Below are 15,748 nucleotides of genomic sequence, written 5' to 3'. Positions count from 1 at the left end.
CAGATGTATGCAGGGATAAATACTAAAGACTATGAAATATAGACATGTAGGCCAGGTTTTTCAACATCTTATGCCTGGGAACTGGCAGTCTGGGAGGCTAAAAGCCTTTTTGGCTCTTTAAGCATTCAAGACACTTCTACAGACTCATAGATGATAAGTTTGGAAGACAATGTCTGCACTGCAGAACATCACCTGTGAACTCTTGAATAGGATGGAACAGTTGTCACCATTTTCCTAAATAACATGATCATGCCAAATAACTTGCTGATGAATTAGAACCAATATTTATAACAACAACTACCTTATGTAGAAACTTTTGTGCTATAATTAACTACTTTCATATGCATGGTTGGTTACAATCATTGTAAAAATGTTTTATCTCAATTTCAATTTAACTTTAAAAAAAAAAGTTTAATCTGCTGAGTTTTAGTAACTTTGTTTTCTAAAATGAAAGCCAATCTATTAATTGGTAAGAACCAGTGAGATCTGTGAAGAAGTCACCACTGTTTTATCTCTAACAAGGTAATTCCCTCTTTGTGTAGCAAGTTTTTCAGCTTCTCAGTGTTTTGTCACTTATTCAAATCTGCTATGTTTTCCAACATCTTTTTCCAATATTACATACACCTGTATATTATTGGTGTTTCCTGAAAGCAGGGTGGACACTTAATTGCATTATGTATAGACATGGATTTTAAAAAGCGCCTAATGAACCAACACAGAAGCATCAATCATGTGAGACAGTCATCTTTAAGGTGCAACTGACACAAGAAGCATTTTCCAAAAGATGCCTGGATCTCATTCCTCCATCACTCCATCTCCCAGCTGAGTCAAGAGGGTATGAGGTGGCACGTGTGCCCCAGACTCATCTGACTTCTGTGCCACTAAACACAGCTCTTCCCTCTAAGCAACACACTGGGGGAAACAGGAATTTTTAGAACTTTTATTCTTAGTCATTGAGTACAGTTTTTGATACAGGTCCAGTCCCACGGGGTTCCAACTGCAAAAGAATTTTTAAGAGCATATGACTAGCTGCACAAAGTGAGACAAAGATACATGCATTTAGAGGAGGTCCAAAAAAACTTACATATCACTGATTCAGTACAAAAGGCCCATATGTCTTTTTAAGAGCTGATATAGAGCTCACAGTATAATGTTGAAGGACTGAAGACAAGCCATACTGGGGCCGTTCAAGGTAACATATAAGGAAATGAACTCACCTTTCCCTGTTTTTCACGCAGATTCTTTTATTCATCCTGAGATAGCACAGACCAGGAGCTCAATGGCAGAAGGTAGAGGGCAGAAATTCTGAATAGTTCTGCAAGGTATCTTCCTGATGGAGTCAGAGAATTCCCAAATGCCATGGGAAACACAAGAGGAGGAAACACATTACTTCATGACCTCTACCCAAATATTAAAAGGAATCAGAAGCAACATACAAGATATCATCCTGATTTTAATTAAAACGACCATGGAAGACAATCACACACTCTTGTTTACTGGAGCACCTGTACCCAAAGGTTATGTATGTGTCACTGCAGGTACTTCAACAAGAGATATGAGCTCTTTCTATGCTCCTGATTCACATCAGTGATTCTATCAGGTTTGGGTCATAGCCACTGGAAATTACTGTTCTCATCAGACAAGAAGAAATAAAAAAAATAAATACAGAAACATTTAAAAGTGTGTGTGTGTGTATGTATGTATGTATATGAAGAGTACAGCACATATTGGCGCTCATCAGATCCTGGGAGTAGCTCATGGCATACTAATGAATTGAAGAATTAAGAAAACAGACAATAGTTGTGAAGGGACTCTGAGAATGACAGCCTGTGACCAAAGCAACTGATGAGAAGAAGCATCTCTATGGGAAATATTCATTTGTACTATGCCAAGATCCAAGCAACAGCTGCAGTATTTCAAAGAAACACTACAAGCTCCAAGAAAGAGCAGCTTAGTAAAAACTCTACAGATGCATATGGAATTCATCAAGTATTAAAACATTTCACGATATGCCATACTTACATGGGTGGAATGAAAACTCACACCAGTTACAGATCCCTGCCTTCAGCTGCGTGTTTTCATACTTACTCATGTTTTCATATTCTTTCATCAGTGCCCAGTGAAAAGTAAATGTTTTCTGTTTACACAGTTTTCAAATACTAGTTTCCAGGATCTTTTGCTGAGTGTGCAAGAATACTGTTTGGTAATATTTGTAACAGTCAGTGGCTTATTCGTTAACAGGTATTTTTCAAAATTATATGATTGCTCTTTTGACTGTGTTCAATAAACTTAACACACATTTCAGAGTTTTGAATGCTCACCTACATCACCATCCCCTCTCTGCCTCCATAACTAATGTAGATGTTTTTTTTTATTTTGTCTTTGAAGTATTCAAACTCAGTCACTGGTAGAGGTGAAATATAATGCAGGATGTTTTGATGAAACATATGGCAGACAAAACCCCAAGCAGACTGATGGGGATTATTGGAGGCTGTTCTTTTTTACTCCATATTCTGCTGGGAATAAGATACTGTTAGAGACCATCTGGGAAATCCACCTAGCAAATCCCTTGTTGTTGCAGGGATCTAGGGCATCAGTGATAATTCCAGTACCTCACTTTTTTCTGTGGTGTGTTACAGCTGAATCATTTTTGTTTCCTGTAAGGCTGAAGGTTACTTATCAGAACTTCATGGACATTGCGACATTTAGTGAGCTGAACTGCTGCAGATCCTCTTGGAGTAAATGTCTGTTACCAAGGTTGCCATTTCCAGAGGACTGAACTCATAATTCAGGTGATTCCCTACAGTCCTCTATATGGTGATTGATATTATTATCTATATCTACTATTTTGTTCCTAAAAACAGGATTCCAGACAGGTCTTTCTAGGATTCTGTCCTGGTTTTGTCTGGGATAAAGTTAATTTTCTTCCTAGTAGCTGCTATAGTGCTGTGTTTTCAATTAAGTAGAAGAATGTTGCTAATGCACTGATGTTCTGGTTGTTGCTAAGCAATGTTCATATCAAGTCAATGACTTTTTGGCTTCTTGTGTCCTGTCAGCAAGAGGTTGGAGATGCACAAGGAGCTGGAGGGTGGAACATGCAGGACAGCTGACTCAAACTGGCCACATGGTTATTCCACACTGTATGAGGTCATGCTCAGTATGTAAACTGGGGAAAAGTTAGCCAGGGGGCTGCTGCTCGGGAATTGGCTGGCTATTGGTCAATGGGTGGTAAGCAATTGCATTGTGCATCACTTGTTTTATATATCCTTTTATAATTATTATGATTTTTTTCCCATTCTGTTCTATTAAACTATCTTTATCTTAACCCATGAGGTCTACCTTTTTTTCTGATTCTCTCCCTCATCCTCCTGCAGGGTTAGAGTGAGTGAACAGCTGTGTGTGGTGTTTAGCTGCCTGCAGGCTTAAACCACAACAGAGAATTGAGAAGAACAGAGGAGAATTAACAGAAAAAGCAAAGCTGAAGCAGCAAAAGGAGAGTTAAAAGTCTAACAATGAAAAGAAAGATGAAAGAGAACAAAATAGCTGAATTCTGCTTCTCTTTCCTTCTTCTATTGACCTGTTCACTTCTCTCACATCACCTTGCAAATCCAGTTACATTAATAAGTATCCAAAAAAAGCATTCAGTGTTCCAGTGTACCTAATTATTCCCAGAAATTGCTATAGAGGGAAAATGGAAAGCACACAAAAGCACAGTTTGAAGGTGTATCAAGTATTCAGCAAGACGTTTGACAACTGGCATTCATTCAACAAAAAACAAGATTAGAAAGTGAGATGTTTGTAAGACAACTAATAAAAATGGTATTTATTTTAAAACTTCAGCAATGTATTCTTATAAAAGTCATTAAATAAAAAAAATCTTCGACTTCTTTCCTCCCTTTCTTCAGCAGCTGACTTGGTATATAGAAAAGAATTCAATACAGGGAGAAAAAATAGGGATAACATTTCAGGATTATCAACTCCTTGAATAACAATATAGTTTTGGAGGAGTATAACAGGTGTAAAGTGGTCAATTATCAAGCTATTCATCACAGATTGGTTTTGAGGATCAGCTCTTCAACCTCTGCATCTGAAAAATAATTAAAAAATGCAGTTCATTAGCTGTAAATAGTATTAAGACTAAACACAATTGCAGTAGGTAGCAGTTATCGCTGCCCCATTATATTTTGCTCAATTTACCATCAAATAGTATTTAATATTCCAACAGCAAGATTTGCTCTCAGTCTTTTTCTAGTTAGTAGAGGAGCTGCATATGTGATAATAGAAGGAGAAGAAAGAGCTGCAGTGAACCATTTGACCTGGCAGGACTTCAACACAAATTCAATTTTCTTCCTAAGGAAAAAAACCCAAAAGCAAGAGTTTGGGATTGAAGATATTAATTGTATACAAGGCCCAGCCTTGAAGGTACATGCCAGGTACATGTCCTGTTTGAAGTCAACAGGAATTTGCCTGAAAGGTACAGACTTGGGTTCCCAGGCTGCTAAATTATAAAAGATCTTGGCTGTAAACAGGGAGGGAAGCAGCAAATTCATGCACCTTACCTCATTGATTGCAGATGAACTCTCTTGTCCATCTCCAGATGTCCAGCCACTAAAACCAAGCTGGACAAAATCCTGCATCCCTTCCAGGTACAATTGCTTCTGTTTCAGTATGAGGGACCAACAATTCCAAAGGTGAGTGTGAGTGAAGAGAGAGAGCTGGATATGTGAGTCATACACATGCAATCCAGAATCAACAGCACCACTGTCTGATATTTGACCAATATGCAGTTGTTCCTTTAAAAAAAAAACTTCTGAGGAAATTTTAAAAAGGTCACATTAGAAGTTACTCTCATCCATGCCAGTTTTACATTAGCTGGGATTTCATATGCATATGGAGACAGATTGTATTCTCCATTACAGATATGTAAATCTGGAGTAGCTTCATCAACTTCAGTTTAATTGTTCTGGATTTACATCATTGTAATGAATGCCCTGCAGGAAACCAATTTCATTTTCAAGAGCTTTCAATGAACATGAAAATCTGCTACTAAACGTGCTTCCAGTGGGAGGAATTAGACATAGAACTGATGTTATCATAGACAAAGAGCTTTGATGAATGTGACTGTTGGAGAATGCTAGAGCATTCATCTTTTCTGACAAACACTGCTCTGATTTTTTCATGCACCTGTAGTTGTCCCTCTTCAAAACAACTTTCTGTTTAGCCATTTATTGCGGGTAACCCCCAAAGTCAGAAGATTCAAGTCTGGAAAAACAGTGCTTTATGAATTCAACTTCTTTTTCAAGCAAAAGGCTTGCTAAACCATTAAATTAACATCAATTTTTTGGTACCAAAAAGCTCCTCAGTGGCACGTAGCAAATCCTGTATCAAAGAGCAGCAAAAAAGAAGACGATCTTTTTTTCTTAATGGGATTATACTGCTTTCTCCAAATAACTAATAAACTGAGTTTTGAGCTTAAAAAATGTGAGTTTCTCAGCTTTCTTATTTTCTAAAAGTAGGGGAGAGTAAAGCCAAGGTTTTCGATAAAATGGTAAAGCAAAATATTAAGGGCTCAGTCCTTAAAATGAGATCAAACTACAAAAACCCTGTGTATGACGTAGGAATAGGGAAAGAGAAAACAGGCCAGTTTTTCTCATTCTTGTGATGTGAGTGGGTAGGAAAAAATGAGGAGATCACAAAACTCCTTGGATGCACTTTTTCCTTTCCTGTCATTAATGTTGTCTACGCATAGGAGAAGAGAAGGGACCTATCTCCTTCCATTGTAGTGTATCTGTCTCCCAAGGAGTTGGAAAAACATTGGCGTGCCTGCTACCTTTGCACAAATATAACGGAGAAAGAAAAAGATGCATAGTTCAACAGAACATTTGAGCTTACCTTCCCACACCAAAGATGTGAGATGCAAGCCAAAAAATGTTGCAGCCTTGTACCACCTACACATGATGACAGCAAGGGTGAAATTCAGCTTCAGTTCATTTCGTTTATCATTTTTATTTTTGAATTTCAGTACAAGCTATTTCCAAGGATTTAGTGAAAAGCAGCAATGACAGAATCCATCCGATAACAATTAAGGCACAGCTGGAAGAAGTCACCAACATCTCTTTGGTGCTGTGGTGGGAATGGTGGAAGCAGGTTGGACCCTTGTGGAGCTGCAGGCTCAGTCTGTGCTGATGTCTTGCTGTTCCACAGGGTGCGTATCATGCTGGCTTTGCATTCTGCTCCACTCTCATGCTGTTGCTTGCTCAAAATCTGGTATGCCACTAACTGTTGTAACGTGTCCTGCCTATACCTTTCACCAGACTTTGCTTCCCTACTCATAGGTTATTCGTTAAGAGTAGCAAACAGAATTTAATGCTAAACCTCTTCCTAGTCTTAACAATTAAGCCACAAAATAAGGCTGGGAAACACCTGGACTTCAGACTCTTAAGATACTTGCTTTAACAAAACAGCAGTTAGTAAAATGTGGCATTGCTTTAACACTTTCTACCTGATTATGGAAATGAAATAAAATCTAACAATTAAAACAAACAAAAAAAAATCTAATTTCCTCTTATGGAAAAAAAAAAAAAAAGGAAAAAATAAATAACATCTCCAACACTGTTCTTCAACATGCCCAGTTCCCACAGTCTTTTACATCTTGCTTCAAGTAGATGCACACCTGTTTCACATTTCATTAAGACACTTTAAAAATAAATTACTTGCTAAGTGACTCAGTAAGCTACTACTGGTCTACTTGAAAACCCACTGTAACTGCTGAGAACTCCACTTGCTGTGAAAAAAGTTATATGCCCCTTATATTCTGAACATTTCCTCAAGCAAACCTGCAGACAAAAATACAGGCAGAGGGGAACTAAGCAGTGACTTCACATGCCTCAGAGACAAAATGTCAGATGTGATGATATTCACTGGATATTAGGAGTGACCTTTCATATTTTACTAAGATACAATCATATCTTTAAAAAGGAGAATAAGAAAGAAATACGTTGAAACTCTACCTTATTCCTCAAAGATGGTGTCCATCTGTACCTAAATTCTGTGCATTTTTGGAATCCAGCTGGATTCATGATGTACCATCAGCTTACAACAGGATATCTGTATATTTGTTTATTCAGGTCGGGCTGCTTGGATGACTCTGCCCGGTTTCCTTCAGTAATGATGAGCTTCAGCAAATCAGATGTTTTAAGATTCTACTTCTGGACTAACCCCTGAGGATGACTTAAGTTTTAACTAGAGCAGTGTGCAGGAACTTCAAATGATTCTTCACTCAGGATCTCACATATGCTCTGGCTTTCAGATGCAAGGTTACAGTCTTAAAATACCTTCTTAGATCAGGACCTGTATTAAAACTGGACAATTTGCCAGGCCAACCCCAGTCTGAAGCTGCAACAGTTGGGAGCAAGCAGCCCCTTGCAGTGGCCTATGACAGTAACACTGCTTTTTGTATCAGGGTGAAGAAAGAAGCTTGAGAAACACTTCAAAAGTGACATAAAGTAAAATCTCCCTTTTACACACCACATGAAAGCCCTGCCTTGTTGTGAACCACTGTAACTCTAATGACACACACATTAGAAAGCAGTATTATAACTAAAGGTCACTGTATGCAGCAATCATTATTTACTGTTCTCTCCTTTAAAACTGCTTTTCTTTTCAGACTTAGAGAAAAATTACTTATCTTGTGCACTTCTCCATGCAGCAGTTACACACTTGAGCTAAACATACTGCATATTAACTTAGCCTACCATACATCCAGAGGGCCTGAGGTTGTCCAGTTTTTCTATTAGAAATTTTGTCTGGTAGAAAGAAAGAAAACATTAGCCAACTGCCCGCAATTAGTAGGATTCTGACCAATATGGACACACGGTGTGTGTCCTCCTTGTTACCTCACTTTAATGCATCTCCTAGGCATTCATGGTCAGTAGCACATGTTTCTATCTGGGAAATCCCAAAGAGAAGTTTTTGCATATTAGGAACATCCTTTGCAATACAGACTAAATGAAATATTTGTAAATCCAGGTAAAATACATGGCGCAATATAAGTATGGCTGGTTAGCTCACAAACCTGCTTTCCCGTACTGTATCACATTAACCTTCTCATCCAAATGCAGAAGAGATAAATTCATTTAAAAGAAGTAGGCTTGCTATATTTCATGAAATAAATGACGTGGAAGAGATAACACTATATAATGAGCTTCCAAAATAAAATATATGGTCTAAGAAAAAGCAATAACACAAGAATCAGAAATCAAAAATCTCAGTACTACAGAGACTTATAGTCATACAGAAGCCCAGCAATCTCACATGTAAGCATATAATGATCTAAAATAATTTATATGTGCACTTAACTATTTGAATACATAGAATTGCATTTGCAGAGAATTTACAGATAGTCTTTTGTAGTACAAAGACCTAGCCCTGTTAAGGTAAATTCATGCACAAATTTTTGAAGCTATAAAAAATTTCACTGCCTTCAGTTTAGCCCTAAATGGTTGCAGAAAGTTCTACTGCCATGAACATATGAGTCTTACTGCAGCATCAGTTCCCTAATACCAGTTTAACAAAAGCATACATATAAGGTATATATATACACACATATACATACTTACATAGATAGATACTTATATATATATATTTAAGACTATGAAAACCCATTTCTCTCTTGCAAAACATTTGTTTCAGTGAATGGGAAAACATTTTGGACCAGGTTTTAAGGTTATGTTCCAATTTGGCAACTCCCTCCACTGCACTCAGCATGTGGTCTTTTCAGACAAATAAGATGTTACCACATATACTCACTGCCTGAAAACGAGGATTCAGAGAGTAAAGTTACATTGTCAACTGAAATGTGATTCTTGTTTAAAGAGTGTTATCAACATCAGTTTTAAAAGTCATATTCTGAAGTGACTGAACAGAGCGTTATTTAAACAGAATACTCTGACAGTTTGAAAAGTCAAATTAAATTTATTCACAGGGTTACCTAATCTCCAATTATTCATGAGTCTTCTCAGGCAAGAAAACTTAATTTATTATTCTTTTAAAAAAACTACATTTCTTACAAATCACTAATGACTTCCTCTGTGTACATTAGAGAGACCTGATTTTGGGAAAGTGTTAAGTATCCCTATTTTAACATCCGAGGCTCTTTCACAGAATGAGGTCACTATTCGGCAAACTTTCCATATAGCATAAGCATACAATTGCTTCAAATAGATATTGATAAGATGAATATTTTAAAAATCAAACTTCCACAAAGGAGTAACTATTTTAAAAAGAAAAAAAAACAAAAAAAAACATTTTCCTATTAGCTGTCAGATTTACAAAGAAAATATGATGGAAAAATTATCATCTTTTTCCAACTGCTTCTTCTGATCATATTTCTACAGCATGTACAAAATTATTAATCAGAAGTGTATTCCCAAATGGTGGAGCCCATCACTAAACAGGTGAAGGAAATATCGTTCTTATAAACAGTGTTGTGCAGGCAAATATCTACAACATAGTTTAACAAAAATGCTTATTTCCAGAAAAAAATAAAACTCCCTCAAAAACTCTTTGCTTTTGTGGAGGAGGTATAATGCATTGATTATTTTCCACAAAAAACAAACAAACAAACAAACAAAAAAAACCAAACAAAAACAAAAAAATCTTTTGGCTCTTTCTGGCTAGATTGAGCTCTGATGTGTTATCTTTAAATGTAGCGACAGGTCAGAATGGATGCAAGTTCATCAGAGAAATTAGGTCTTCAAATTTAATTAAACATCTTTGATGCAATACCCAAAAAGGAGACCCAGATAGAGTGCGTAGGGAACATGTCAGCCCACAGATCTTCTCAGCTCCAGCCCTTTGCCTGTGCATTTCAGTCCTGGCCATTTCAAGCAAGTAACATCTTCTGCAGACTGAATGGGCCATTGTAGAAACCGAAGGAAGTATAATATGTTACTTCCTACAATGTTAGCCCAACCGTTAAAATACCTTTCCCTTCATTTAGAAACCAGATATTTTCCTCACTAACTTCTCACATAACTTTTCTCAATTCCTTGCCACATAAAGATACCATAAGAATACTACATTATAAGAAGTGGCATATCAGTTTGATATTTAGTGAACACTGCAGCTGATTTTTCTCATGAAAACATGATTAGAGATTACGCTAAACACTGTTGCTTACCCATCACTACCACTGATGCCACTATTCAGGTCTAATCATGTCTGATAACTGTGTAACTGTGAACTGCTGGACGTTAGATGCTCCAAGAGCACTGGGAGAATTCATAGACAACTTTATAAACAACCCACATACTTGGTGTACTCTGGGTAAAAAGGATATGTGAGAGCTACCTCTTAATAACTTTGTTAACCTTACTTGTTCTTTATTTTGTTTCCTTTTTGACAGAGAATTAGAGTTCTGGCTAGTTCTTTGTGATACTCTTGCCCAAGTGCATCTTCTGAGTGCTGCACACAACTGGTAGTTAGTCCTTCTGCATTTTTCAAAGTTAATTAGCTCAGTAATGGCCAGAACACTTCTGGAGGGGCCCTGAATTGCCAGGGGAAGGCAAGAGTATCTTCTTAATCAGGCCTAAAGCTCATAAAACATTCTCTATTTCTTTAGCATGTAAGATAACGCTTAAGGTAAAAGAGCAGTAATTATTTCTGTGAGAGTATATGTATGTATATGAAACACTGAGATGCTGTACACTCCCAAATAGATTGATGGTTTTTGTTTCTTACAAAAAATATTCTGTAACTTTTTAAAATTTAAAAAGAGTAGAATTCATCTGTAAAATATGAAATTGGCCACAAAACCAGTCTTTTTCTCTACACTCAGCTTACAAATCTCTGACAATTTCTTGTTTATCCCAGGAGTGTGTTCTTCCTGAGGTCTTCACTCCACATTTAATAATCTTTACTGCATATCTAATAAATGGTATACTTAGATTAACTATAAACATCAACATGAATTTCACCAGGACAAAAAGGGGAGACAAATCTGCATATTGTTGGCAGTATAGAGTGGGTAGGATGACAGTGAGCGATGAAAGAAAATATCAATGTGGGGGATGATTCAGGCCTCTCACAATTTGCAGAAAAACAAAGAATGAGGTGGCTTTGATTGTCATCTCAATTCATTACAAACAGATTTTTAACACTTTATGATACATTTTTTTTGCATCTTAGTTGTAACTGATTAAAACTGGAAATGTAACATTAGGTTATGTTCTCATCTTAGCTATAAATGAGTTCCATTTTAAGACTCCTCCCTTCCTTCACCAAGCTTATTTGTGTATTTGCAAGAGTAATGGCAGAAGCTGCAATGTACCTCAGGCAAAAGAGCCTGTGTGTCTATCAGTATTTGGGTGACTGGCTTATGAAAGGTTCATTGGAACAATGTGCCCCGGAGCAAATGAAGATACTGTTCATATTAGCCAACTTGGGACTCGCTGTACAACAGTTAAAGTACTGAGTAAATCCAGCACTGGGGTGTGTACACACTCTGAGACCAGAGCTGTTCAAAACATTTCCAATAAAACTAAAATTTGTGGAAACAAAAATATGCCATGCAGATGAACAGGTTTTTATAAAGATTTTATGGAGAAGGTTTTGGGACACATAATTTGCGAAACTGGGATGGCCAAGAAAAAAGTGTAACAATCTCGCATTTGGTCTCCCTTCTACCCATCAAAACCAGACACTAGGTTAAAAATATGCTTCAAGTTTTTATTTTTACTCTGCAGGCAATGAAGACAGGAGTTAAAACTTTAACATAAAGAAATGTTGTTCTCTAGACATCAGTTATGTACAATGCCTTTCTGGATATACCTAGAAAAAGTGATTTTCCATATCACTCCTACTTCAAAGCCCTGAAAAAAACGTGGCCATTCAAAGTATAACTATGTTGTCAGATTATTTTCTAGTGGGCTACTGAAAGCTAGTGGCTAGCATTAATAGTATTTGGATCCAGTATTAACATCCTATTATTGCCACTGTAAAAGTGGTAATCCAGTTGGGAGTTAACAGATAAAAACCAAGAACTTGTCACCAGTAACATCAGTGGATAAGTCAGGCCATTTCTTCAGTCCACTCTCAGGAAAAACACCTTCCTAGAAAGCTAGCTATCTAATCTATATGATCTGTCTTTATCTACAATATAACCATCCTTGCTTCTCCTTACTCACATAATGGAAAACTACAGAGAAAAGCCTTCAGGGGGATTACAGCTTCTTAAAGCAAACTTGCCAGTTTTAATTCAGGTTAGCTGCCTGCATAACACAAATAATCAAGAAGGAACCAAATCAGTTCCTTTCAGACACTGGTAATTCACATGTAGTAATTTGTTTAGGCATACACACTTAACATTCATACGGATTCGTTCTATAGATACATAATACATGTAATGAGATGGTCATCTCTAAATATACATAGATATATGTATCCTAGTATAAATACATATATCTATGTATTACCTTATATACATATCTTAATATATATATTTCAAATGGATAATGCAGACATTTCTCAATAAATGGACCAATAAAATTCATGCATGATGGAGAACTGCACTGTTTTTTGTCAGTGTGACAGCAGAATATATATGCCTATATATATGTATTCACCCATGTACATCCACAAAGACTTAATGTATGTATGCATCATATATGTGTAACAGAGCATATAAATCTATGCATAGCATTTGAGTAATGATGTGACAAACATTAGACACATTGCATTAAGTGCTTAGCTGGGAATAACCTTTTGTTTGGCCTCACAAATCTTTTCCTTTTCTAAGCTACACACTTCGTATCTGGAGCATGTGGAAGCATCTTACCTTGCTTCCATTTTCTCTTGCCTCCCGTTCCATCTTGAGATCAGAAATTAGGAGAGTCTTGTATTTGTTCTTTCCATTACTGCTGTGATCATCTAGTCTGTATTCTGAAGTCAGCTGAGCAGAGAGGGGACTGTCACTCAGGTTCAGAGGCTGCTCATCCTGCTCCAGATTTGTTTTGCCATTACTGTTGGTTTCTGCCATCTCCCTGCAGTGTGTTCCCCCTGAAGCATTGGAACTGTGTCCCACGGTCTCATTGCCATTAAAACTCTCTGCGGCTGAATCATCTATTAAAAAATATATATTTTCAGTCACATGCCACATCATCACCTCTGTCCAGTTCAAACATAATTTAAACCTTCACAATGTTTTTCAAAATAGAATGAAAATGGTTTATATTACTAACACCAGTACATTTCTGCAAAATGTACACACACATTCTCTGTGTTTTAAAGTAAAAACTTCATGTAAATCCATAAAATATTACTAAGTTAAAGGAAATTATCTGGGCTGACACCTTAGTGTCACTGTGTACACCAAAAGATAAGTATGACAAAGGATTTTTAGGGACAAAGTGTTAAAGTCTGCCTTAATCCATCTGTCTGTCCATATGTCTATAGATCTATTTAGATTCTTATACCATGCTCATCACAGCAGTATTGCATATTTCTGAAATCAACAGAGATGCACATGGTATTGTGAGAGAATCTAATTCTCAGGTTCTAAGGGTGCAGAGCAGCATATGTCATATTCATAAACATCCTCTTGCACATACATACAATGTAAATACATCTGATGTATTCACTGCTGGTGGTAGAGATTATACTGGAAAAGCTGACTCCAGAAACTAAGATCTTATCTTTGTTTCGTTCAGGTTTTCATCCACTTTACTCATTCATTGTGTTTCTTAATATATTTAAAAATATTGCTCAATAAAGGACTAAATTATTGACCTGAAAGCTACATTTGAAAACTCTGGATGTGGTGCTGTTACCCCTAAGATTTTACAGCTGAAATAATGTATGATTACCATGTCTTCACATGCTTATGGTTTTGTGTATCCTGTGTTTGCCAGCACTGCAATTTGCCACCTGTGCTTCTACTCAGCCCTTCTTTACTTCTAAACAATCTTTTGGCCAACAGGCTACCTAGTAAAATAATTCATCCTTCAATAGATTAAATGGCAGCAGAATTTGGCCCTCAATTTGCTTGCTTCTTGTTCTCTAAAGCACCTCTTCTTTGCTGGCTTACATGGTTTTGCCAGTGGTGCAAACACCTGCCCAGGGCTCTGCAAGCCTGTGCTTATCACAGAGTGCGAAGCTGGAAACAAAACCAGGGGGTTAGCAACCAGGAAAGTGTACAGATTGAAACTGGAGATACACAATGAGATGGACCTTAATATATAGTACCTTAATGTACCATCTGCTTTTGGGCCCTTCTAAACAACTTCCATGGAAAAGAAACAAACACATTTATATACACATGGAATTTCAAAAACACCAGGACACATTCTTTAAAGGAGGTGCTCAGAAACACTCCTGCTTGAAACTACATGATCAATCAAATTGTTGACTCTCCATCATTAACACAGTAAAAAACCCAATCATTTACCACCCTCAGATCCAAATTTTAAAAGTGAAGAAAATATTGTTTAAATGGGTAATGATCTAATTCAATTAAGTACTTAGAGAGCCATGGACAAGCCATCATACATCAGCGGCTTACTTGCTGTATGCATTCAACACTTTTATGTCATAAAGCATACACGACTGAGCACACAATCTGAGCATTTTTAAAAACTTCTTTGTTTTGTAAACCTGCAAAAAAAATCTAGTTTCACAAAAACACATAATAAAAATAATAATTTAAATGCCGTTACTTAAGGAACTTTTTTTTTTGTTTGTTTGCAAAATGCTTTATAATTCATGGCTGCAATAGAAATAAAGCTGTGATTTGGTATGTACCACTTTTACATTACCTCTCACAAATACAAAGGTAGATACAATAAAAGGCATAGCATTCCTAGAATAAGACTTTTAGATGTGTACACTAATCCAACTTGCAACAATTGAAATGTTCTGATTTAAAAACCTGGGGCTACTTAGGGATTTCAGCTACATAAATTAATAAGGTGAGCAGGATTTATCCATAATAAACTTTCTGTCATGCCCTGAGAATTATGCGTTACAGGGCATAACACATTAAAAAGGTTAAAATTCTAAATACAGTTTCAGAAAAAAATATGAAATTTTATTATTCTGAACTGGAAAATGGCATTCTAATATAGAGTCTTAAAAACATAGCCATATTTACAATTCATTTTAAAAGTTCTAGGATACCAGAAAGAAATCCAGATTTCTTTATTTAAGTGAGAATCCCTTTGGTTACTGCTGATTTGTGTTTAGGACTGTTAACAGATAATTGGCTTCTCGATTATCAGTTTAACAAGTGACAGTTAGTTTCAAATTAATTAAATCAATTACTGAATCCGTCACCGTGTGAGGGATGCTCCTCCCTTTGAAGGGCTTAGAAAATTCCCTGCTGCTGGGAGCATAGAGAGAAACAAGTAAGGAACCAGAGGATGCAAAGAGCCACGTAAAATCTGGAGGCACTGTCTACTCTGCAGTACACAAGTCTGATCCTTTGGGAACTTCTGTGTGCTGGCACACGGGTTGTGCAGTGCAGAGGAGCCACTGCCAGGACATAGAGGGCTAAATGGGAGTGAGGGAGTTGTGCCTAGAGCCAGATCCAGGAACAACCGAGTCCAAAGCAAGGATGTTGGTTTTGGCTTGTAATCATAAGCAATAATGTTGGTTGGTTTTGTTGTTATTTTTCCTATAAAATGAATGGTTGACAACAAAAACTTAGATGTGTGAGACTGCTACAATGCAAAAGAAAAAAAAAAAATAAACAGAT

At 36.8% G+C, this 15,748-nt stretch overlaps 1 protein-coding gene across 5 annotated transcripts in view; it reads right to left on the bottom strand.

The window, feature by feature from the left end:
• The window catches only part of NOL4 (nucleolar protein 4), a 193,959-nt gene that overhangs the window by 71,413 nt on the left and 106,798 nt on the right, over positions 1 to 15,748 (bottom strand). For all 5 annotated transcript variants that reach the window (XM_065830303.2, XM_065830302.2, XM_065830301.2 and 2 more), the window contains one exon: positions 12,836 to 13,119. In XM_065830303.2, coding sequence (XP_065686375.1) covers positions 12,836 to 13,119 — 284 coding nt within the window. The remainder of the gene's footprint in view (positions 1 to 12,835; positions 13,120 to 15,748) is intronic.

Source organism: Patagioenas fasciata, chromosome 2 (genome assembly GCF_037038585.1).
Source record: "Patagioenas fasciata isolate bPatFas1 chromosome 2, bPatFas1.hap1, whole genome shotgun sequence".
NCBI classification, from domain to species: domain Eukaryota; kingdom Metazoa; phylum Chordata; class Aves; order Columbiformes; family Columbidae; genus Patagioenas; species Patagioenas fasciata.
The sequence above is the reverse complement of the archived record's forward strand: the minus strand, read 5'-3'. Positions and strand labels throughout refer to the sequence as shown.